Raw genomic sequence first — 25,206 nt, 5'->3', positions numbered from 1 at the left:
TAAAAATAGGATTCTGTCCTGAGTGAAGCTTGAAGAATAGTGGTGATCTTTACTGAATGCTGTCTTTGGAAGAAATATATGATGAGCAGAACACAGGTAGTCACTACCCTTGAATAGAAAGAAACTCACTGTAAGTGTACCATTTTTCTTTTTCTTTTCTTTTCTTTTTTTTTTTTTGAAACAAGTCTCACTATGTTGCCCTCAGTAGAGTGCCGTGGCATCACAGCTCATAGGAACCTCCAACTCTTGGGCTTAAGCAATTCTCTTGCCTCATCCTCCCAAGTAGCTGGGACTATAGGTGCCCTCCACATGCCTAGCTATTTTTTGTTGCAGTTGTCATTGTTCTTTAGCTGGCCCAGCTGGTTTTGAACCCTCCAGCCTTGGTGTATGTGGCTGGCACTGTAACCAGTGTGCTAGGGGAGTCAAGCCAGTGTACCATTTTTCTTTTCTTTTTTTTTTTTGTAGAGACAGAGTCTCACTTTATCGCCCACGGCAGAGTGCTGTAGTGTCACAGCTCACAGCAACCTCCAACTCCTGAGCCTAGGCGATTCTCCTTCCTCAGCCCCTCCAGTAGTTGGGACCATAGGCGCCTGCCACAATACCCGGCTATTTCTTTTTTTTTTTTTTTTGTGATTTTTGGCCGGGGCTGGGTTTGAACCCGCCACCTCCAGCATATGGGACCGGTGCCCAACTCCTTGAGCCACAGACGCCACCCCCCGGCTATTTTTTTTTAGTTGCAGTTTGGCTGGGGCTGGGCTCGAACCCACCACCACCCTTGGTATATGGGGCAGGTGCCTACCCACTGAGTCACAGGCACCGCCCACAGTGTACCATTTTTTCAATCAAATGCTGAGAGCTGAAGACATAAATGACCAGGCCTTCTACATTTCATGCTTGAACTATTCTTACTCAAGTGGTGTTCTTTTTTTTTTTTTTGGCCAGGGCTGGGTTTGAACCCACCACCTCTGGCATATGGGGCCGGCGCCCTACCCCTTTGAGCCACAAGTGCTGCCCTCAAGTGGTGTTCTTTTTTCTTCTTCTTTTTTTTTTGGCTGGGGCTGGGTTTGAACCCACCACCTCCGGCATATGGGACTGGCGCCCTACTCCTTGAGCCACAGGCGCCGCCCTCAAGTGGTGTTCTTTAAACCCTAGAAGTTATACCATTTTCCCCAGATTTCAAGGATGATACCCCTGCACAGATGTATGAGAAGGCTGCAGGAGGTCTTTTGTTTTAATAAGAGATTGTATAAATTCTTTCTTTTTTTTTTTTTTTTTTTGTGGTTTTTGGTCGGGGCTGGGTTTGAACCCGCCACCTCCGGCATATGGGACCAGCGCTCTACTCCTTGAACCACAGGCGCCGCCCTGTATAAATTATTTCTAAAGGATGCTTGAGATTTTATTGTTCATATCAAAGAAAAGTACTATGAGGTTTTTTTTTAAACAAAAATTGTCCAATAAGGAAAATGAACTGATTTTGTCCTGTAACAACGAAACTTATAGAATACTTTTTAGGTTTGAGACCTGTAGCATTATAGGCTGATTACTGTACATTTCAGAAAGGAGGCATGAACTACAAATTGCTCAAAATTATTGAATAGTGACCACAGGAAGTCAGCATACTTTAAAGCCCTGTATGGTGTTTTATTGCAGAAATGAGCTAGGCTGAAAAATGAAACCAGCTTCTCTTCTTCTTGCTGCTGAGTTTTCCTGAATTTTCTACAAACTGCTTGGAATTTTGCAAACAATTCACAGCTGACAAAATAAAAGGGCAGCGGAACTCAGGTCTGTGGTACAGACTCTAGGGGTAGCTAGCAGAAGGGAAAGGTCACCATCTGCCCCTTTTGAATCCCGAAACCAAAAGAACTATACAGCTTTTTGGTTTTCCTTTTGTCCTTTTAAATCAACAGAATCAGCTGAGGACCTACAGAAACGACTATTAGGGTAACTTGAATTTAGACTGCCCCAAAGCCTTCTTGGAGAGTTTACTTGCAACTTTTGTTTATTCACTCGAAGAATGTTCCCTGGCTATCTACTGTGTGACAGACTCTGTGCTGGGCACTGATGATTCCAGGACACACTCTCCACCCATGAGGAACTTTTTTTTTTTTTTTGAGACAGAGTCTCAAGCTGTCGCCCTGGGTAGTGCCATGGCGTCACAGCTCACAGCAACCTCCAACTCTTGGGCTTAAGTGATTCTTTTGCCTCAGCCTCCCGAGTAGCTGGCACTACAGGAGCCCACCACAACGCACAGCTATTTTTTTGTTGTTGTTGCAGTTGTCTTTGTTTTAGATAGCCCAGGCTGGTTCGAACCCACCACCCTCGGTGTATGTGGCTAGCGCCCTGCCAACTGAACTATGGGCGCCGCCCCCATGAGGAACTATTAAGAGTGGCAGAGACAGACACTTTGAACATGGTGTGCCAAGGATTGTTCAGAGGACAGCACAGGGAGCTGTGTGAGCACAATCACATTCAGAGAAGTAGGAGTTTGCCATTTTAGAGTGGAATATACTGTGTGGAGGAGAAATTTTCTGTTCTGAGGACTCTAAGTACTTCAGTTAGATGGTTCATAGGAGCAACAGAAAGAACTGTGTGAGAAGAAACTGGAGAGGCAGACAGGGGCTAGATCATCAACAACTGGAATGTCAAGCTAAGGGACTTAAATGTTATCCTGAGGACTAAAGGAATTTCTCCAGTGTTTAAGGAAGGGAGTGACATGTTCAGATTTTTTTATTTACAGGAGTCATTCTAGCTGTGTGGGGTATGGACAGGAGAAGGCAAGGAGAAAGAGACTGTTGCAGTCTGATTGAAGATGAGGAACTCTGGTAAGCTGATCTTTGGGTCAGATTTCAAAAAAACTTTCCTAGGCTTGGAGTTAAATCATAGGAATTGGGGAAACTGAGAAGTGAAAAACCATTTGTTTAAAGCAAATACATACATGTTTGGGGCAGTCTAAATGTTACCTCCTTTTTTTTTAAAATTAATTTGTTTATTTATTTATTTTGGGGGGGGCCGGGTTTGAACCCACCTTTGGTATATGGGGCCAGCACCCTACTCCTTGAGCCATAGGTGCTGCCCCTAAATGTTACCTCCTTTAGGAAACTTCTATCTCATATGGGCAGAGATCATTACTATCTCTTTTCTTTCTTTCTTTTTTTTTTTTTGGTAGAGACAGAGTCTCACTGTACCGCCCTCGGATAGAGTGCCGTGGCGTCACACGGCTCACAGCAACCTCTAACTCTTGGGCTTACGCGATTCTCTTGCCTCAGCCTCCTGAGTAGCTGGGACTACAGGCGCCTGCCACAACGCCCGGCTATTTTTTGTTGCAGTTTGGCCGGGGCCGGGTTTGAACCCGCCACCCTCAGCATATGGGGCCGGCGCCCTACCCGCTGAGCCACAGGCACCGCTCCACTATCTCTTTTCTTTCTTCTTTTTTTTTTTTTTTGGAGACAGAGTCTCCCTTTATCACCCTCAGTAGAGGGCTGTTGCATCATAGCTCACAGCAACCTCCAGCTCCTGGGCTTAGGTGATTCTCTTGCCTCAGCCTCCCGAGTAGCTGGGACTACAGGTGCCCACCACAATGCCCAGCTATTTTTTTGTTGCAGTTTGGCCAGGGCCAGGTTTGAACCTGCCACCCTCGGTATATGGGGCCGGTATATGTGCCCTACCCATTCAGGCACAGGCACTGCCCAAGATCATTACTATCTTATGGGTTCCCATAGCACTTTGTCAGTTTCTCTATTATAGTACTTATTACATGCCTTTAATTTTTTCTTTTTTGTCCCCTCCTCTATGAATTCTGGACTCAATGTTAGGAACTCAGTCATTCAATTTTGTATCCCCAGTGTTTGGAAGCATCAGCAAACATTCGTCAAACAAATGAAGGTGGGAGGAAAGCTATGTGGTATAGTGGTAAAGGCGATGACATGGCAGTTGGAACACAGGGCCCTCATCCTGGCTCTGCTATTAAGTGGTTCCATGTCAGCTCAGTTCACAAGATGTGAGAAAAACCCAAGTGCTCATCAGTATGTTAATGGATTAGTAAACTGCAGTACATATATACCATAAAATACTATTCAGGCCTATAAAAAGATGGAGATTTTGCATCTTTTTTAACAATCTGGATGGATTTGGAGAACATTCTCCTAAATATCACAAGATTGGAAAAACAAGTATCATATATACTCAATACCAATTTGAAACTAGGAGATTAACAATAACAGACCCACAAGTGAGAAAATCTCAATTAAATTCAAGAAGGGGAGAGGTGCAGAGTTGGTTCAGGAGCTTCCCACTTAGTGGGTACAATGCATAGTCACTCTGGGTGTAGGACATAAGTACAACTTTGACTTTAACCTTTCATATATAAATTATATAACCTAGTGGTTTGTACCTTCATATTAATCTGAAATTTAAAAAATTGTAAGCAGACAGTACTATGAGAGTGAATGGTATCTCCCTGGAAAAAGGTGCAGATGAAGCTTCTTACTTTGGAGTTCATGACACTAAGAGCCTCCAATCCCTTGATAATATTGTACTAAACAATCATATATGTATATACATGGAAAGAAAAAAATAAATAATTTTAAAAAGTGGTTGCTTGTCTTTGAATAAGTCTCCTCTCGGTCTGAGTCTCAATTTCCTCATCTGTAAAATGAAAATAAAAATGCAACCTTCCTTCCCAGGGTTATGAAGATTGAATGAGGGAACAGAACCCACCAGCTGCCTGCCCTGTTTGTGCCTTGCCCTCGTGAAACAGCCTGGACTATTGTTCCTGCCATTTGGATCTCATGTGCTCCCTCTCTCCTGGTGAGAGGCTAACTGAAATCTGTTGCCTTGTTAGAGAGGATGTTTGCAGCAGTGGCATATATAGCACTCAATTGGCCCCTATGCTGCTGGAAGGGGAGACACTAAAAGGGGAGCATATCAGGCTATAGAAAGAGGGAGAGACCTGCTTCATTTGTGATCCTTAAAGATGAAGGAGACCCAGAGTGGGAAGAGTGAGCAAAGCAGATCTGTATGTTATGTGCTGAGCAGTCTGAAGAAACCCTCAAACATTGCCTGCTAAGCCCTGGAATTTAACAGCATCTGGAGGAATGCCACTTCTATGAAGTCTACTCATTCATCTAATATCATAATTTCTCAGTGTCTTGGGTTGATATGATTAACTCTATCATGGGCATTCGACTGCTAAGGATATGGACAGGCAAAACACTGCAAATGCCAAATAAAAGGGACACCATTTGGAAAAAGAGGAAAATCATGATTTTAGCCACTGCTCTCTCAAGAATTGACTGTCAATTCTCAGGTGAATTACCTTTTTTTTTTTTTTTTTTTGTAGAGACAGAGTCTCACTTTACTGCCCTCGGTAGAGTGCCGTGGTGTCACACGGCTCACAGCAACCTCCAGCTCCTGGGCTTATGTGATTCTCTTGCCTCAGCCTCCTGAGCAGCTGGGACTACAGGCGCCCGCCACAGTGCCTGGCTATTTTTTGGTTGCAGTTTGGCCGGGGCTGGGTTTGAACCCACAACCCTCGGTACATGGGGCCAGCGCCCTACTCACTGAGCCACAGGCGCCGCCCCAGGTGAATTATCTTTACAGAAGATCCACTAACACTGGTCTTTTTTCATTGTAATGGCAAACTTTTCCATCAAAACTTGATATAGCTCTTATTCATAAGTCATGTGGCCTGGGACGCCCTGAAATCTGCAACTGATAATTTGTAGTGTTTTCTGGAGTCCCATTTATTAAACGAGTTTATTTAGTTGCATGGATGGGGCTTATCACAAGATAAGTGGTTAAGGGAAGATGATGAGGAAAAAGAAGAGATTGAGGATAGTGGAATCCCTTCCTAAAGGCTAAAGTCAGCCCCGGAATTAAAGCTAGTGACCTTAAAAAAAAAAAGTATGTTTCCATTTTGCAAGCCTTTAAAAAAAATATTGTGTGCTCAGATGGCACCTTTAATCACGAAGAACTTCTGGCTGAGTTCCAGACTGATTCTGCAGGCACAAAGAACTCTGAGATCATACCCTATATTCAGAGCACAGAAGAAACATTTCATCCATCTCTGAAATAAAGAGAGAGAAATGAAGCATATTTGAACAGTTGCAGAACAAAACCATATCAGGGTGAAAAGTGAAGGATATGTTATCCACTTGCAGTTACTATTAATTCTAAATACTTAAGTGGCTTTTTTTTTTTTATTCTCACAGTGTTTCACAATAATAAACTAAACAGCTTGCATAAATCTATTTCACAAATATATAAATGAAGACAGACAGATTTTGTGATTTACCTAAGACTACTTTAAATTAAATAAAGGGAGGAGGCAAAGGAAAAAAGCAGTTCCCAAAGTAGCAGGTTATAACCCAGGAGTTTGAGCTCTTAGAGCTGACTTTAATCACACCCAGCCCAAATATAATATAATTCTTCAAGATAGAGGTAGTCCAGGACACCAGAGTTAATATTTTCTACCTTTGCCAAAGGGCTGGAGGTATTCTGGTGACAAGCAGTCAGAACCTCACCTCTATTTCTCAACTGAAAGTAAGGCCAGCATCATCTGACAGTACTTTCCACCATGGCAGGGCACTGATTCAAGCTCCCCTTAATTCATCATTGCCTTCTGCATCCTTGTTATTCTTTGGAGGTCTCCTATTTAGAGGTCTATTTAAATTGTAGAGCTGGGTCATACAATTTTAGTTGGCAAGGTTGAATCCCAGCTTTACTTCATATGTCAGTCTTGAACACTTGATTATATTCTGTACTTATTCTTTACTACATCCCCCAAATTCTTAGCTGAGGGAGAAGCCTGGGTGATTGCTCTGCATATTGGAAATTGAAGCCCCACCACTAAATGACGAAAAGTAATCCATGAAAAGCTGCTGTGGAAATCTGAAAGCCATTATCTTTTCCACACTTCCTTTCTTTTCACTCTCATTTTGTTTGGGAATACAAAGGAACACCCGTGAACAAAAATAAACCAACTTATTCTTGGCTGATTGTTCTGCCTTTTGAATGATCAAATTTGAGTACTTCTGGCTACCAGATATGGTGAATCAGAGACTGCTGGGAAACTAGCCACAAATTAGAGCTTATCTTTCAGCATTTTTTACCTGGAGGAGTGGTTCAGGAGATTATAATTAATGTGGCCTCTCCCAAAGTTGATCCAGCTTCTGAATCACATTTGGATTTCAGAAATGTAAGGAAGCATATGAGAATCCTGGTGTCTTTTCTCAGCTCAACCCAGTCTGTCCACACTTACCAGCTGCCTTTCCTTTCCACTCCCCTCCCTACCTTTTCTCCTTCCCTTTTCCTTCTTTTTCTTTCTTTCAGTACTGTAGATCAAATGAATTTTTAAAAAAGTATTTACCATCTCTTAATCAGTTAGTGTTTACCAGTCCATACACATTTTGATTATCTGCTTCCAGGAACTGTTTCAATCTTTAAGGAAGACAGAACCAGGCAGGGCAGGGTGGCTCATACCTGTAATCCTGGGCCTTTGGGAGGCTGAGGTGGGACGATTGGTTGAGCCCAGGAATTCTATATATTTTTTGAGACAGAGTCTCACTCTGTAGCCCCTGGTAGAGTGCCACTGCGTCACAACTCACAGCAACCTCCAAATCTTGGGATTAAGTGATTCTCTTGCCTCAGCCTCCAGAGTAGCTGGGACTACAGGCTCCCTCCACAGTGCTGGGCTATTTTTGTTGTAGTTGCCACTGCTGTTTCAGCTGACTAGGGCCAGGTTGGAACCTGTCACCCTTGGTATATGGGACCGGCTCCCTACCCACCCAGCCATAGGAGCCGCCTGAGCCCGGGAATTCTAGACCAGCCTGGGCAACAGAGTGAGACTCCCATCTCTACAAAAAATAAAAAAAATTAGCAGGATGAGGTGGCAGGCGCCTGTAGTCTCAGCTACTTGGGAGCAAAGTATTATACTACTGTACGTTAGCCTGGGTGACAAGTGACCCCCTGCCTCTTAAAAAAATAAAGAGATTGAGGATAGTGGAACCACCTTAGGAAGTAGAGGGTGAAATAAGGCTCTTTCCCTGGCCAATCAATATAACAGACCAGCTCAGCCTTGTGGTTTTGCTAGGGCTTAAATCAGGTTGTCAACTCAAACACAATAGGCTTTGTTACTCCTGTGTAGAGAGGAAATGGAGTGGTTTTTGGCGTCCTTTGACTGTGCAGGATGGCAATTCCAGGCACAATCTTCAGGAGATACAAACCTGCTTTTAGCTATTTAGTGTTCCCCAATAAGTTAATCAGCTGTTTCTGAAATGCATGGAAGTATTCAGCATTTTCATACACAAGCCTAGTCGCATAGCTTTAAATGTGGGGGGGAGGGAGCGGGTATGTGAAGAAGGGGGTCTATTAGGGAAACAGAGAGCCCTTTTTTAGCAAGAGATTCCGGCACCTGTGATTTATCTCAGAAATCACACACACGCTGTAATTCCAAGATATTTTTTCTGGTTCGGGCACTCGAGCGAGAGGGCTTGCTGCGACGCCCCACTATTTGTTGCAGGTGTGCGTGGTTATTTTTGGGTGCAAAAATCCTTAGTAGGAAGCGCAGAGTAACTGTGAAATGCCTCCCTAAGAAATGCCTAATTGCCCAAGGGGCGAAACAGGGACTGGCTCAAGTAGCAGCCAGGAAGGTTGTAGGGGGCGCGTGGGTACATCCTCTCGCTGTGAGGTAACGGTCTTGCAAGTGGGTTTGGGGACCTTTGCTTATGTGACAACTTATCACGAGGGGTGGGGAGGGACTATGTCAGAAGACCTCCTAAGAACTAGAAGAGTGTGAGCTCTACCAAGTGACAGTACGCGTCCATCTATGTCCGTTCCCGTCCCCTAGTCTCCGGGCAGAGGCGTCTCAAGCCAGCCGTCCTCCCCCGCTCCTCACTTGTCCGAGCGGACTGAGCCTCAGCGGGAGCCCCGCCTGTCTCTGGGCAGCTTGAGCCAGAGCCTGTCAGTAACCGACGTTTGCGCTTCTTTCTTTTCCCTCCTCCTCTTTTCTTTCGCCTTCTGCCTTTGTCCCACTTAGTAACTGGGCTCTAACCAATCACTGCCTCACCGGCCGGCACCGGCTATCACCTGATTGGCCCGCTCGGGGCGCGCAGCCGTCTCCCGCTCCTTCTCCGGAGCAAGGCAGACAAAAGACGCCGGTTCCCGGCTCCGGCAACCGGGATCAGCCAATCACCGCCCACCTTGCCTCTCTTCCCTCTCCTCAATCCCTCACCGCCTGGCTCGCGTGCTCCCGGCTCTGACTCCTGGAGTGCAGCCAGCGCCCGGACCGTACCATTCTGATTGAGGCTGGGGGAGAGAGAGGGTGGCTGATTACGGCTCCAAAGCCTAGAGAGTGGTGGGCAGAGTTGAAAGCGGAATGGAGGGCGGCTTCGTAAATATTTTCTCAAGCCCCTGACGGAATCCCAACACGACAAGGCGGGAGAGAGTGGAAGGGGCAGTGGTGATGCTAGCTGTCACCCCTTTCCGGCGCGGTTTGGTTTCACCTCAGCAGGGGTGGTGAAGCGTGGGGGCGGGGGAGGGTGTCCCCTCCGTGCGGTTAAGATGAAACTCTAGTGGCTGGAGTCAGGGCAGAGCGTGAAGGGAGCCGGTACCCGCTGGGTTGCTTTACACCCCGGCGGGAGCGCACGGCGGAGCAGAGCTGACTGGACTCTCTGACGGGCCCCAGTCCCGAGGCTGCTGCAGCTTCGCTTCCGAGCCCGACGGGAACGGAGCCCGAGTCCCGGCCCCTGCGGGGATCGCTCTCTGCCGACCAGTGGGACCCCGAAACTTGAACGCAATCCCTAACCCCCTTTTTATGCCTGTCTTTGTCACTTCCCCAGCTTTATTCCAACGTGTTTTTTTTTTTTTCCCACCCCCTCTTCATTCTCTCTCCTCCGAAGGACACAAAAGTGGCTTCCGGGGAAAGATTTGGAGGCGGCGGGAGCTTTTCTCTTTGGAGAGCGACTGTGTAGAAAGGATTTTTGGGTACAGCTTTTAACAGCTCTGCCATCCGCCCCCCAAGCCTCTCTGTACCTCTCTAAGAACAACCCTTAGGTTGAAAGTTCGGGGGGCGTTTTGCTGGGTGCAGTAGGAGGAGAGAAGGGGAGGACCCTGTCCTCGTCCTGGTAGTTGGCTGGACTTGCACCGGCTGTTGGAGAAACCCCGAAGTACATTTCCGTATGGAACTTTTACAGATCTATATATTTAGATTTTAAATACCAGATAAATATATGCTTTCTATATATTTCCTGACGACCTGCCCCTGACAGCACGATGTACAATACAGTGTGGAGTATGGACCGCGATGACGCAGACTGGAGGGAGGTGATGATGCCCTATTCGACAGAACTGATATTTTATATTGAAATGGATCCTCCAGGTACTTGGGAGAGAAAAATCTTGTGATGTCTCTTAGTTGTGCTTACCAAGACCTTGGTGATGTTTTCAGGGTAGAAGTATTCCTGGGTGCGCTAGATTCAGGTTCAGGGGCAGATTTGCAGTAGAGCTGCAGTAAAACTGCTTTCTGGTTTATACGTTTAAAGTTTGTAGTTAGGACCCTGATGCTATTGTCCTGCGAAGGTGGGGTAGGGGTTGGAGTGGGGGTGGAAGGAGAGACCCGATATTTTGGTGTGGTTTTTTAAAATTTCTTCTTTTTTTTTTTTAACTTTGCATGTCGTTCAGGTTTTTCTTGTGTCCTCCACTTTTTCCCCCTTTTCTTTTCTTTCTTTTTTTTTTTTAGAGTAGACAAGTGCAGTAGTGAGATTTTTTTTTTTTTCCTTTTTCGATCACAGCCTTTTACCTGCAAGGGATGTTTTATATCCTGCTCTTGAAGGCAGTCTTTCGCTTTGAGGAATTCGTTAAAGCTTGTCATTTCATACATTTGTCTAATTCGGTTCGTTGTGTTTTACCTTGGTTAACTTCTGAAACTCAAGATACCTACGTGATTATTCATTTTAAGACTTTCTTTTCTCTTATAGAAACCAAATGCTGGTTAGTGATTTTTAGGGATTGGGCGTTTTTAGTCTGAGATTTTTCCTAATAGAACATACTTGCTCAGAGAGATCTATGTGCAGTGTTGTTTTACTCTTTAATTTATGATGATTTAACTTAATTTGTGGGGTAGGGTTTAATATAACTTCAATTCTTAGGGTAAAAAAAGAATCTTCCTCTTCTGTGAATATGCGATAGATATGTACATATATGTGATAGGATCCTATACACATAAAGTATACATATACAGTACTCTTATTTTTATTTTAGAGCTTTGTTTGAGGCCATTACAGACATTTTGTGTGTCTGGTAGGAAAGGAAGTGGAAGGGAAAAATGGAAAATTTGGTGTTTCTTTAAAGTCTATTCTATTTTATGATTATTAGCTGTCAGATTTTTCAGCCCTCCTTCGCAATTACAGACTGTGCTTTATGTAATGATTTTCAGTCAGTAGAAGGCCTTTGTGACTCCTTGTTTCTGATGAGAATGAATTCTTTATATCTTTTAAAAATAACGGTGTAACCTAAGCCTACAGAATAAATTGTGTGTCAAGGGGGAACCTCACTATAAGACTATATGTGTTTTTGGAAATGTTTGAAAGGATTTGAGTCTATGCAAGTGTAATGAAGTAGAACTGTCTTATTGAAGGTATGTAGAAATTGTTTTCTGTGTTCTTGCAAACAGTGAATTACCCTCTTTGTTTCTTTTTCAATTAGTCATAGTGTTAAATGATGCTGTATTAAAAACTAACACTGAATAAAATCTTTTTCACTCTTAATGATCACTTACAATTTTTTTCTCTTCCTTCATTTTAGAGCCTTCTTTATTTGCTTTTATAATTGTAACTGCAATCTAGATGCAGCTTTTCAGTGCTTCCTAAAGTTTGTAAGATTGTGACCCATCTATTGTGTGTCTACCCCTTTGTTTCCCCCTAATGGTAAAGCATCACTTCCATTAGATGTATTTGTCACTCATACGAAAGGAAATTTAGTATATCACTGGTATCTTTCTTGTTTAAGGTTAACAATTCTAGATTCCTGTTATTACAAGAATTATATATTCAAACTGCCTTAGAATGATATTGTATTATATAGTCTCTTGCCTTGCAAACATACAAAGGGAATTTGTTGGGTGGGAGGTGAATAGGGAGGAGGGGAGAAAATGAAGCAGTCACTTATGTTGAAGAATATTGGCCTAGTAGAAAAATATTGGCCAAGTTGAGTCAAGTTGCCCAAAAATAATTTTAAGAAGAGTTGACTATTATGATTACATGGAGATGTGAGTTTTATAATGTTGTATAGAAATTTCTGATCCAAACTTCTTTTCTAGGAAAATAAACTTTTGAGTTTAAAATATTCATCCTTGATGAAATTGTGCATACTGAGATTTTATGGAGAATATGGAAAGTATACATATGCTGTTCTTTTTTACCTATTTTTTAGCATTAATGTGGAATATGGTTATCCCCCAAAGCTTTTTTAAAGGGAAGCACACTTAAGTATGCTAAAACATTGCCTGTGAAGTGAATGGTTTTGCACAGAAATGTGAATGCCATCCTTGTTTTGTGTTATAAAGTAAATTTTTGGAAGATTTAAAACTATATTCACTGGCCAGGAGGGGTAAAAAAAAAAACGACATTTTTAGTGAAGTGGTTGCAGCATGGTTTGTATCTGTCTTTTTTCCCTAGCTCTTACCCCAGATCAAGTTTTTAACTCCTATTATTCTTGTTTGTACTTGTGTGATAGATAGCACATTGTTTTCACCTGTTTCTACTCTGTTCAATCCACAGTAATGTTAAAGTATTATCTGGTGATTTACCTTCTAATGGCTTTAAAGACCTTCCAGTAGCTTGGCTTTGCCTAATAATAAAAACACCAGATTGTTTACCCTGTCGTATATGTCCTTCTATTTTTGCTTCTAACCTAGTTTTCCAGTTCATTCTTCTCCTGGAGTTCATCATAAATTCTGTGGAAGCTATTTTGTATTTGCTGTTCCTTGAATGTATACTTTTTCATCTTCCTGGATGCCTTTCACTCCTCTTGGTCACATGTTGAAATCTTACACATAATTTAGGACCCAGGTCAGATGCCTTCTTTGCCAGGATATATGTTTCCTGATCCTTTCTGTTAGAAGTTATTCCTCCTTCCTTTTCCCTCCCTCTTCTAGCATTTCTTAGGTGGAATTTCTTTTATTCTATCTAGAGTAGCTACTGCACTTATTTACATATACTTTCCCCTGTGGAATTGTCTTCCCACCTGGTTATGAGCTTCTTAGGTTGCTCAGAGTCTTGAGAATAGTAGATGATTTAATCAATATGTATTTAATTAATAAATAACTAAGGAAAATCTTTTTTTTCTAGCCTTTAGGTGCTCTTCTACTTAAGGTCCAAGGTTACCTCATTCCTTGGCTCTTGGAATAGCCTAGGGTTAAATAACTTAGGGTTAAATAACTTTTGAATTAGACAATTGTTGACTTAGGGCCCTTAACTGTAATGGTGCCTATATATACATATATATATATATATTTTTTTTTTTTTTTTTTTTTGGAGACAGTCTCATTTTGTCGCCCTCGGTAGAGTGTCATGGTGTCATAGCTCACAGCAACCTCAAACTCTTGGGTTCAAGTGACTCTCTTGCCTCAGCTGCCCGAGTAGCTGTGATACAGGCATCCGCCATAACACCCAGCTATTTTTTCTTTTAGAGAAGGGGTCTTGCTCTTGCTCGGGCTGGTCTCAAACCCTTGAGCTCAGGCAATCCACCCACCTTGGCCTTCCAGAGTGCTAGGATTACAGGCGTGAGCCACTGTGCTGGGCTGGTACCAGTATTTTTTATGTGTATTTCATCTTTTTTTTTTTTTTTGAGACAGAGTCTTACTCTGTCATCTTGGGTAGAATGCCATGTCATCATAGTTTACAGCAACCTCAAACTCTTGGGCTTTTGCAGTCGTCTTATCTCAGCCTCCCGAGTAGCTAGGACTACAGGTGCCTGCCATAACACCTGGCTAGTTTTTCTATTTTTAGTGGAAATGGGGACTGGCTGTAGGTTAGGCTGGTCTGGAACTCCTGAACTCGAGCAATTCACCTGCCTTGCCTTTCCAGAGTGTTAGGATTATAGGTGTGAGCCACTGTGCCCAGCCTGTATTTATTCTTCTTCTTTTTTTTTTTTTTTTTTTGAGACGGAGTCTCACTTTGTTGACCTCAGTAGAGTGCTGTGGCATCCCAGCTCGCAGCAACCTCAAACTCTTGGGTGTAAGTGATTCTCTTGCCTTAGCCTGCCAAGTAGCTGGGACTACAGGTGCCTGCCACAACGCCCAGCTACTTTTTTTTTGTTGCAGTTGTCGTCGTTTTAGCAGGCCCCGCTGGGTTTGAACCGGCCAGCCTCAGTGTATGTGACTGGCACCCTACCCACTGAACTACGGGTGCCACCCAAGACAAACTTTTGAAATTATGTTTAGGGCAGCCATATCTTCTCAGTGAATAGTTAGAAAATTGAAAATTTTAATCGTTTGGCTAAATGTGAATATATGAAGGTCTAGAAAAGTGGTTCTCAATTTTTTTGGTCTTAATACTCCTTTTAGACTCTTAAAAATTACTAAGGACCCCAAAGAGCTTCTGTTTAAGTGGTTCTATCTATTGATAATTACTATGAGACTAAGACTGAGAAAATTTTAAAATGTTTAATTAATTTAAAATAATGAAATGTGATAACATAACTTTTTAAATGAGAAATAACTGTATTTTCTAAGAAACAAGAAAAATTAGCAAGAAGAGTAACATTGTTTTATGTTTTTGCAAATATCTTTGATGTCTGGCTTCATAGAAGACATCTAAATTACCATATCTGCTCCTACATTCAGTCTGTTGAGATACCACAGATCATAGCCTCTGGAAAACTCCACCGTACAATTGTGAGAGAATAAGAATGAAAGAGGTAAATTATGTCTTATTAATACTATGAAAATAATTTAGACCTCTTGGAAACTCTGAAAAGAGTCTTGGGAACTCTGGACTACATTTTGAGGACTTTTAGTCTAGAGGTTAGGCTACAGTTTGGTGGTCAATCTGATAAAATATCTTCTGACTTTAAAACCAGATCAAAAGGTTGTTTCAAGGAAACTTACTTACCCTGGCATACTTGGTATTTTCAACCTAGTAAAATTTAGATTAAGAAACATTTTGTTGGAAAACTGGTACGTTTGCCCTGTGGTTGGGGAAAATATTTGCTGAGACCCACACTGGAAAAATAGGGCATCTGCCACTATACAGTTTTTAGTTTAAGCAGGTTGGGCATCCTACTTCTGTGGTTGACTTTTTCTTTTTAATCCTGAACATTTACCGGGTTCATTTTATGTATAAATGCTTCTCCTATTTGTGGTCAGGTATTTCTTTTATGGTCTAGGTGTCACTTTTTAATTACTTTGTAATATCAGACAAGTGTTAAACAATCAAATGATGTAAAAGCCATGCCAATATTTATTTCATATCTTATGAAAAAGATTAGTCATTGCTTTCATTTAGTATATCATAGTTTATAGTTTCTCCGACTATGTTTCATTAGAAGAATGGTGATTCTCCCATTTCACATTACTTTCAAAATTTATTTTCATCATTGTTCTTATTCTAAATACCTTTATATTTTTGTTAGAATATAGAAAAGATAGGACATATTTATGGTTGCCATATTTAACAAGGAAGGTAGAAAAAGAATTATAGGTATGTTTGTGTGATATGAAGGCGGCATTAATGGGGGAGGCAGCCTTAGTGTAGTAAAAAGAACCTGGGTTTGGAAATAGATGATACAGGTTCTAAAGTTTGCTCTGCTTTTTCTCTGCCCAGGGTTATGTGGCTAGTACTTAACGTATCTGAGATTTGTAATATCTTTTGTGAGATCAAACATATCTATCTTGCAGAGTTGTGGAGATTAGCTGTACTATATTAATATATAGTATAGTGTTTGACATGTAATATATGCCCAATAATTATGTTTTAGAGATTATTATTGATAACATATAATTATCCCAAGTCTATGTCTTTGGGTATTCTTGGAGTCAAAAATCTTTGCTTTTTTTTTGAGACAGAGTCACTATGCTGCCCTCCGTAGAGTGCTGTGGTGTCACAGCTCACAGCAACCTCAAACTCTTGGGCTTAAGCCATTCTCTTGCCTCAGCCTCCCAAGTAGCTGAAACTACAGGTGCCCGCCACAATGCCCAGCTATTTTTTTGTTGCAGTTGTCATTGTTGTTTAGCTGGCCCGGACAGGATTCAAGCCTTGGCATATGTGGCCGGAGTCATAACCACTATGCTATGGGTGCTCAGCCTATAAATCCTTTTATATATATTCTTTTAGCTGCATGACAGACTTATAAAATATACTTTTATTATCCTATTTTACAGACAGGAAACTGAGACATAGCTAGGTTTAGTAACTTATTAATAGCTCACAGCTAGCAGGTAGCAGAGCAGGTTTGTTTGCCTCACTCTTAAGCCCAGGCTTTTAACCATTACCTCCTAACTGGTCATTCTGGAACTCCTGAGCTCAAGTGATCCTCCTGTCTTGGCCTCCCTTGAGCCACCTGGCCCCCACGCCCTTATTTATTTATTTATTGACAGGATCTCAGTCAGTTGCCCTGGCCCCCATTCCTTTATTTTATTTATTTATTTATGCATTTATTTATAGACAGGATCGCACTCAGTTGCCCTAGGGTTGAATGGCACTAACCTCAAGTTCTTGCATCAGCTTCCCAAGTAGCTGGGACTACAGGCGCCTGCCACAACACCTGGCTAGTTTTTTTCTGTTTTTAGTAGAGATGGGATCTCACTTTTGCTCAGGCTGGTCTCAAACTCCTATGCTCAGGCAATCCACCACCTCGGCTTCCCAGAGTGCTAGGATTACAGGCATGGGCCCACCGTGCCTGGCCTTTACTCCTGTCTTTAAATCAGGATTCTGTGTGAGTCTTCTTTCCTTCTTAAAACTTTTCTCCAAAAAATTCTAGCACTGCACACCTTTATATCTAGAGCTATGGTTTGTTATTTTGACATGGAATTATGTGTTATATTATAGTACTTAATTATTTCATGAATATAATTTATTTCTTCAAGAAGATAAGCTTCTGGAGGTCATACTGCCATATTTCTTTTCAGTGTTTTTTTCACTAAACATCCAGTACACAAGTATTTTGTTAAATCTTAGGCCTATGATCCAATGAGCTTCATTTTGTGACTTAAGGTTAAAATGTTGATGTTAATTATTAGCATGTGACCTTTAAACTTGTGAAGAGAATTTATTCTAATGAAGAAAATAATGAGGGCTGGGCATGCTGGCTTACTCCTGTAATCTTTTTTTTTTTTTTTTTTGTAGAGACAGAGTCTCACTTTACCACCCTCGGTAGAGTGCCATGATGTTACACAGCTTACAGCAACCTCCAAGCTTTTGGGCTTACACGATTCTCTTGCCTCAGCCTCCCCAGCAGCTGGGACTACAGGCGCCCACCACAACTCCCGGCTATTTTTTGGTTGCAGTTTGGCTGAGGCCGGGTTTGAACCCGCCACCCTCAGTATATGGGGCCGGCGCCCTACTCACTGAGCCACAGGCGCCACCCTACTCCTGTAATCTTAACATTCTGGAAGGCTGAAATGGGTGGATTGCCACAAGTTCGAGACCAGCCTAAGCCAGAGCGAAGACTTCGTCTCTAAAAATAGCTGGGCGTTGTGGTGGGTGCCTGTGGTCCCAACTACTCTGGAGGCTGAGGCAAGAGAATCGCTTAAGCCCAGGATTTTGAGGTTGCTGTGAGCTGTGACACTACAGCACTCTACTGAGGGCAACGACTCTGTCTCAAAAAAAAAAAAAGAAGAAAAGAAAAAAATAAAATACTTAATTTTGTTATAAAAATCTATATTTTGCTTAACTACAAATTGTTCAGTTCTGCTATCCCTGGGATTGGCTTCATCCTCAGGGTAGTAGCAAAATGGTTGCATGGATTCTGGGTATCAAATCTATATACACCTTTAAAAGAAGAAGAGTATCTTCTGTGTTTTCATTTTCAGAAAAGAGTAAACTTTCTCCAAAAAACCTCCCACAGATTTCTTTCATATCTTTATGGCCAGAGTTGGGTCATATTCTAGTTTCTGATCAAATCACTGGTGATTACCTTAGATTAATCATGTCCCTGAATCTGGAATGATAATTGGCTTCCCTGAGGTAGGGGGTTGTATTGTGGAGGGATTCTGGTAGGGAACAAGGAGAGAATTGATGCTAGGCAGGCAGTGTTTTTGGCTGCTCTAGAAAGTAATTTGTGGGGTGGTGCCTGTGGCTCAATGAGTAGGGAGCCGGCCCTATATACCAAGGGTGGCAGGTTCGAACCCAACCCCTGGCCAAAGAAATTTGTGGGGTGGTGCCTGTGGCTCAATGAGTAGGGAGCCGGCCCTATATACCAAGGGTGGCAGGTTCGAACCCAACCCCTGGCCAAAGAAACAAGAAAATCGCCTAAGCCTCGGGAGGCTGAGGCAAGAGAATCGCTTAAGCCCAGGAGTTGGAGGTTGCTGTGAGCTGTGTGAGGCTACGGCACTCTACAGAGGGCCATAAAGTGAGACTCTGTCTCTACAAAAAACAAAACAAAACAAAACAAAAAAAAAAAAAGAAAATCACCTAAGCCTAAGATCTGGAGATTGCTGTGAGCTATGATGCTACAGTACTCTACCAAGGGCAACAGAGTGAGACTCTGTCTCTAAAAAATTAATAATAATAAAATAAAATAAAGTAATTTGGAAAACCATATTTTGTTTCTAAAGTTTTATTTATTTTTTTTTTTCAGGCAGAGTCTCACTGTGTCACCCTTGGTAGGGTGCTGTGATGTCACAGCTCACAGCAACCTTAAACTCTTGGCTCAAGTGATTCTCTTGCCTTAGCCTCTCAAGTAGCTGGGAATACAGGCGCCCACCACAATGGCCGGCTATTATTTTGTTGTTTTAGCAGGCCTGGGCCAGTCTCAAACCCGCCAGCTTCAGTGTATATGGCCAGCACCCTCCTCACTGAGCTATGGGTATTGAGCCAGCAGGCTAATTTTTTTCAATTTACAAATTAAAATCTAGATGTGGGAAACTTGTTTTCATTTTCTTTTTTTTTTTTTATTGTTGGGGTTGTTTTCATTTTCTAAAACTATAATTTACAGGGTAACATAATATGATGAGTTAAATATGATAGGCCTTTTCCTTTTCCTGTCTTGTCATTTGCTTACTTAAGATGTGGAAGCTAACTTTTCTGGTTGACAGTGTCCTCATTTGAGGAATATAGGTGTTGGAGTAGAGTATATTAATATGGCAAATAAATGAGCGAGAGACCATTTTGTAGAAGTATAAATTTCAAATTCTAGTGTTTAGTAAATTAAGCAAACTTGGGACCTGTGGAATTATTTATGATTTGAATGTTAGCCTTGAAAGTTAGGATATAAGCTGGACATGGTGACACATGCCTGCAGTCCTAGCTGTTGAAGAGGCTGAGGCAGGAGGAATGCTCAAGGCCAGGAGTTTGAAGGTGTAGTAAGGTGTGATTGTGCCACTATACTCTACCTTGGGTGACAGAGACCTCATCTCAAAAAAAAAAAAAAAAGGCTACTATTAGAGGCAGGTAAAGAGACTATCAGAGGATTTACCTTGAGACAAGAGCATCTTTGTGATATATTCAGGGATCGCCTAGGAGGCCAGTGAGACTGGAATAGAATGAGGGGGAAGTAGTAACAAATGATGACAAGTAGGCTAGATGTGGTGGCGCACACCTATAATCCTAGCACTTTGGGAGGCTGAGGCGGGTGGATTGCTTGAACTCACAGGTTCGAGACCAGCCCGAGTAAGAGCGAACTCCCCATCTCTAAAAATCACCAGGTGTTGTGGCAGGCACCTGTGGTCCCAGCTGCTTGGGAGGCTGAGGCAAGAAAATTGCTTGAGCCCAAGAGTTTGAAGTTGCTGTGAGCTATGACGTCATGGCACTCCACCAAGGGAGAAAATGAGACTCTGTCTCCAAAAAAAAAAAAAAAAAAATGATGACAAGTAATGAATACAATGGATGGTGGGGCTTTTCCACTATGTGGGGCATTATAAGCCATCATTCTAGGAACCGTGGTTTTTAGAATTTGAGTAAGATGAGAAACCGTCAAAGTGCACTGAACAGTGTGATATACCAGAATTCCTGGCTTGAAAGAATCATTCTGGCTACTGGTAGAAAGAGAGAAAGGTGGAATTAGAAAAACTGGTTAGGGGATTATGCAACAATCAAGTTGAGGGATGATGATGGCTTAGGCAAGGGTAAAGGCTGTGGAGGTGATAAAAAGTGGTTGCATTCTGAATGTTATTATTGCCAGTTATATAACATGTCATTTCCAGACTGACTTAGTCTTTATTTTCTAATTTCTTAGCTTGTGCACATATTTCTCCACATGCTTTCAATAATTAAGGAATTTAGGTTGGGCATGGTGGCTCATGATGTAATCCTAGCACCCTGGGAGGCCAAAGGGAGCAGATTATTTGAGCTCAGGAGTTCAAGACCAACTTGAACAAGAGTGAGACCCCGTCTCTACTAGAAATAGAAAAACTAGCCTGGTGTTGTGGTGCATGCCTGTAGTCCCAGCTACTTGGGAGGCTGAGGCAGGAGGATTGTTCAAGCCCCAAGAGTTTGAAGTTGTTGTGAGCTTTGACACCACAGGACTCTACTTAGGGCAATAGAGTGAGATTCTGTCTCAAAAAACACAGAAAATAAAGGCTTGGCACATGTAGCTCAGTGGCTAGGGTGCTGGCCACATACTGGAGCTGGTGAGTTCGAACCCAGCCTGGCCTGCCAAACAATGACAACTACAACCAAAAAATGGCGGGCACCTGTAGTGCCAGCTACTTGGGAGGCCGAGACAGGAGAATCACTTAATCCCAGGAGTTTGAGGTTGCTGTGAGCTATGATGCTACAGCACTCTACTCAGTGCAATATAGTGAGGCTCTGTCTCAAAAAAAAAAAGAAAAAGAAGACTCAGAGTCCGTAGCTCAGCGGTTATGGTGCCAGCCATATACATCAGGGCTGGCGGGTTCGAGCCTGGCCCAAGCCTGCTAAACAACAATGACAACTACAATAATAATAAAAAAAATAGCCAGGCTTTGTGGTGGGTGCCTGTAGTCCCAGCTACTTGGGAGGCTGAGGCAAGAGATTTGCCTGAGCCCAAGAGTTTGAGGTTGCTGTGAGCTGTGACGCCACGGGCACTCTACTGAGGGCGACATAGTAAGACTGTTTAAAAAAAAAACCCACACATGAAATATACCATGTTAACCATTTTTAAATGTATAGTTCATTGGTGTTAAGTATATTTATATAGTTGTGAAACAGATCTCTAGAACTTCGTCTAGCAAATCTGAAACTATACCCATTAAACAATCACCCATCTTTTCCTTTCCCCTCCAATCCCTAGTAACCACTGTTTACTTTCTGTTTCTGTGATATGACTACTTTAGATGCCTCACATAAGTGGAATCATACAATATTTCTCTGTTTTTGATTGGCTTATTTCACTTAATGTATGTTTTCAAGGTTCAACCATGTTAATAGCATATGACCGAATTTCCTTCCTTGTTAAGGCTGAATAATATTCCATTGTATGTATATGCCATGTTTTATTTATGGATTGATCTGTTGATAGACATTTGGGTGGCTTCTACCTCTTACCTATTGTGAATAGTGATGCTGTGAACATGGGACTGATCTCTTTGAGATTTTGCTTCAGTTCTTTTTTTTTTTTTTTTTTTTTGGTTTTTGGCCAAGTCTGGGTTTGAACCCACCACCTCCGGCATATGGGACTGGCGCCCTACTCCTTGAGCCACAGGTGCCGCCCTCTGCTTCAGTTCTTTTTTTTTTTTTTTTTTTTTTTTTTTTGTGGATTTTGGCCGGGGCTGGGTTTGAACCCACCACCTCCGGCATATGGGACCAGCGCCCTACTCCTTGAGCCACAGGCGCCGCCCTCTGCTTCAGTTCTTTTGGATATATGTCCAGAAGTGACATTGCTGGACGATGTGGCATTTCCTTTTTTAATTTTTTGAGGAAGCTTCATACTGTTTTCTGTAGCAGTTGTACCATTTTACAGTCTCACACCAGTGCTGAAAGGTTTCAATACCTTCTTCCTTGCCAACACTTGTCCTTCCCTTCCCTTCTCTTCTCCTTTCCTCCCTTTCCCTCCCTTCCCCTCTCTTCCTTCCTTCCTTCCTTCTTTTCTTCCTTTCTGTCTTTGTATAGTAGCCATCTTAATCAGATCCATAGAGTTTTACAAATGATTTCTACCTAACATTTATGGATAATCGTAACTTTAGATAAACTCTTCCTGAATCTAGACAATGAAGAAACATTCTCATACTCATTTTATGGGTTATTCTGAGATGAATACTGTCTACATAAAAAGCCTAAGATAATTTGCTAATACTTTTTTTTCTTTTTTGTAGAGACAGTCTTACTTTATTGCCCTCGGTAGAGTGCTGTGGTGTCACACAGCTCATAGCAACCTCCAACTCCTGGGCTTAGGTGATTCTCTTGCCTCAGCCTTCCGAGTAGCTGGGACTACAGGCGCCCACCACAACGCCCGGCTATTTTTTTGTTGCAGTTTGGCCGGGGCTGGGTTTGAACCCACCACCCTTGGTATATGGGGCCGGCGCCCTACTCACTGAGCCACAGGCTCCGCCCAGTAAAATCTTTAAAATATAATGCAAAGTGAAATGCTAAAGAATGATTCCTCCTATATATAAAGTTTGTAAAGATATAAATTATGTTAGGAGTTGGAACCCTTGGGGAAAAATAATAAGGGAATTGGGAGGGGTAAAAAGTAATGGTAGAGGAAGGAAAGCCTGAGGAAAAACCAACCTTAAATTCCAAGGACCCTAAAAAGGAGCAGCTAGACAGGATCAGAACCAGAGAGTTTTTCTGTCATAAATAAAATTGTTGTACTAGGTTGAAAGTAAATTCTGAATTGAATCATTATTCTCCATGTGATTGGTCTTTGTGTATATTTTTATATTTTATTAAGTCTTAAAGTCTGCTAAAATTCTCTTCTAAATTAAGCAGAGTTTTGGAAGTATTTTTGTTTGGCTACTTTTTTTATTGAGATATAATTCAAATGCCATGTATTCTCCTTTTGAAAGTGTACAATTGAGGTCAGACATGGTGGCTCATGCCTATGATCCTAGCACTTTTAGGAGGGTGAAGTGGGAGGACTGCTTGAGTTCAAGAGTTCAAGACCAGCCTGAGTAGCCTAATAAGACCCCCATCTGTACCAAAAAATAAAAATAAAAAAATTAGCTGAGTGTAATGGTACATGCCTGTAGTGCTATCTACTTGAGAGGCTAAGGCAGGAGGATTGCTTGAATCTAGGAGTTTGAGGTTGCAGTGAACTCGTGTTGTGCCTCTGCTCTCTAGTTCTGGTGACAGGACAAAGTTCTGTCTCAAAAAACAAATAAACAAAAATAAGCAGTATTAATTAATTTCAGATTAATGTAAGGGTATAAACAACCAGGTGAAAATATTTGATTTTGTTAGGTAGAGTACCTCTTGTGTATGTCCCACACTCAAAAGGCGTACCAACACCCCCACACCTTGCCCATTCAGTGGGAGCATCCACCCTCACATCCCTTCCTGATTACCCCTCCCCGCAGTTTGAATTGAAATTAGTTTTCCTCGTAAGTGGAAAATCAGTAGTTTTTTAATAAATTCACATAGTTGTCACCCCTATCTAATTCCAGAACATTTTCATCACCCCAAAAGAAATCATGTAGCCATTAAAAGTTACTTCCCATTCTTCTTCCCCCGCTCAGGGTGACCATTAATCTATTATACTTCTGTTTTTATGGCTTTGCCTCTTCTGAACACTATATAAATGGAATGGTATGGTATATGGCTTTTTGTGTTTGGTTTCTTTCACTTAGCATAATGTTCAAGGTTCATTCAGTTGTAGTATATATCAGCATTTCATTCCTTTTTCTGGCTAAAGAATATATTCCATTTTGTGGTATACCACATTTGTTTATCCATTCATCAGTTAATGGATATTTGGATTGTTTCTACTTCTTGAGTATTTTGAAAAATGCTTCTCTTGAATATTTATGTGTAAATATTTTTTTTTTTTTTGAGACAGTCTCGCTTTGTCACCCTCCGTAGAGTGCTGTGGCGTCACTGCTCACAGCAACCTCAAACTCTTGGTCTTTTTCTTTTTTTTTTTATTAAATCATAGCTGTGTACATTAATGCGATCATGGGGCACCATACACTGGTTTTATAGACTGTTTGACACATTTTCATCACGCTGGTTAACATAGCCTTCCTGGCATTTTCTTAGTTATTGTGTTAAGACATTTATATTCTACATTTACTAAGTTTCACATGTACCCTTGTAAGATGCACTGCAGGTGTAATCCCACCAATCACCCTCCCTCCCCTCCCTCTCCTCCTTCCCCATATTCTTAGGTTATAACTGGGTTATAGCTTTCATATGAAAGCCATAAATTAGTTTCATAGTAGGTCTGAGTACATTGAATACTTTTTCTTCCATTCCTGAGATACTTTACTAAGAAGAATATGTTCCAGCCCCATCCATGTAAACATGAAAGAGGTAAAGTCTCCATCTTTCTTTACAGCTGCATAATATTCCATGGTATACATATACTACAATTTATTAATCCACTCGTGGATCCATGGGCACTAGGGCTTTTTCCATGACTTAGCAATTATGAATTGGACTGCAATAAACATTCTGGTACAAATATCTTTGTTATAATGTTATTTTTGGTCTTCTGGGTATATACCTAGTAGAGGAATTATAGGATTGAATGGCAGATCTATTTTTAGATCTCTAAGTGTTCTCCAAACATCTTTCCAAAAGGAACATATTAATTTGCATTCCTACCAGCAGTGTAGAAGTGTTCCCTTTTCTCCACATCCACACCAACATCTCTGGTCTTGGGAGTTTGTGATATGGGCTAATCTTATTGGAGTTAGATGATATCTCAAAGTAGTTTTAATTTGCATTTCTCTGAGGATTAAGGATGATGAGCATTTTTTCGTATGTCTGTAGGCCGTGCGCCTGTCTTCTTCAGAGAAGTTTCTCTTCAAGTCCCTTGCCCAGCCTGCAATGGGATCACTTGTTCTTATCTTGCTTATATGTTTGAATTCTCTGTGGATTCTGGTTATTAAACCTTGGTCGGAGACATAAGCTGCAA

At 41.8% G+C, this 25,206-nt stretch overlaps 1 protein-coding gene across 1 annotated transcript in view; it reads left to right on the top strand.

Moving 5' to 3' along the window:
• The first annotated feature begins 9,298 nt into the window (after positions 1 to 9,298).
• PIK3R3 (phosphoinositide-3-kinase regulatory subunit 3) overlaps positions 9,299 to 25,206 on the top strand; it is an 85,381-nt gene continuing 69,473 nt past the window's right edge. Inside the window, exon 1 of the mRNA XM_053575239.1 lies at positions 9,299 to 10,375. Coding sequence (XP_053431214.1) covers positions 10,270 to 10,375 — 106 coding nt within the window. The 5' untranslated portion in view covers positions 9,299 to 10,269. The remainder of the gene's footprint in view (positions 10,376 to 25,206) is intronic.

Source organism: Nycticebus coucang, chromosome 22 (genome assembly GCF_027406575.1).
Source record: "Nycticebus coucang isolate mNycCou1 chromosome 22, mNycCou1.pri, whole genome shotgun sequence".
NCBI lineage: Eukaryota > Metazoa > Chordata > Mammalia > Primates > Lorisidae > Nycticebus > Nycticebus coucang.
The sequence above is the reverse complement of the archived record's forward strand: the minus strand, read 5'-3'. Positions and strand labels throughout refer to the sequence as shown.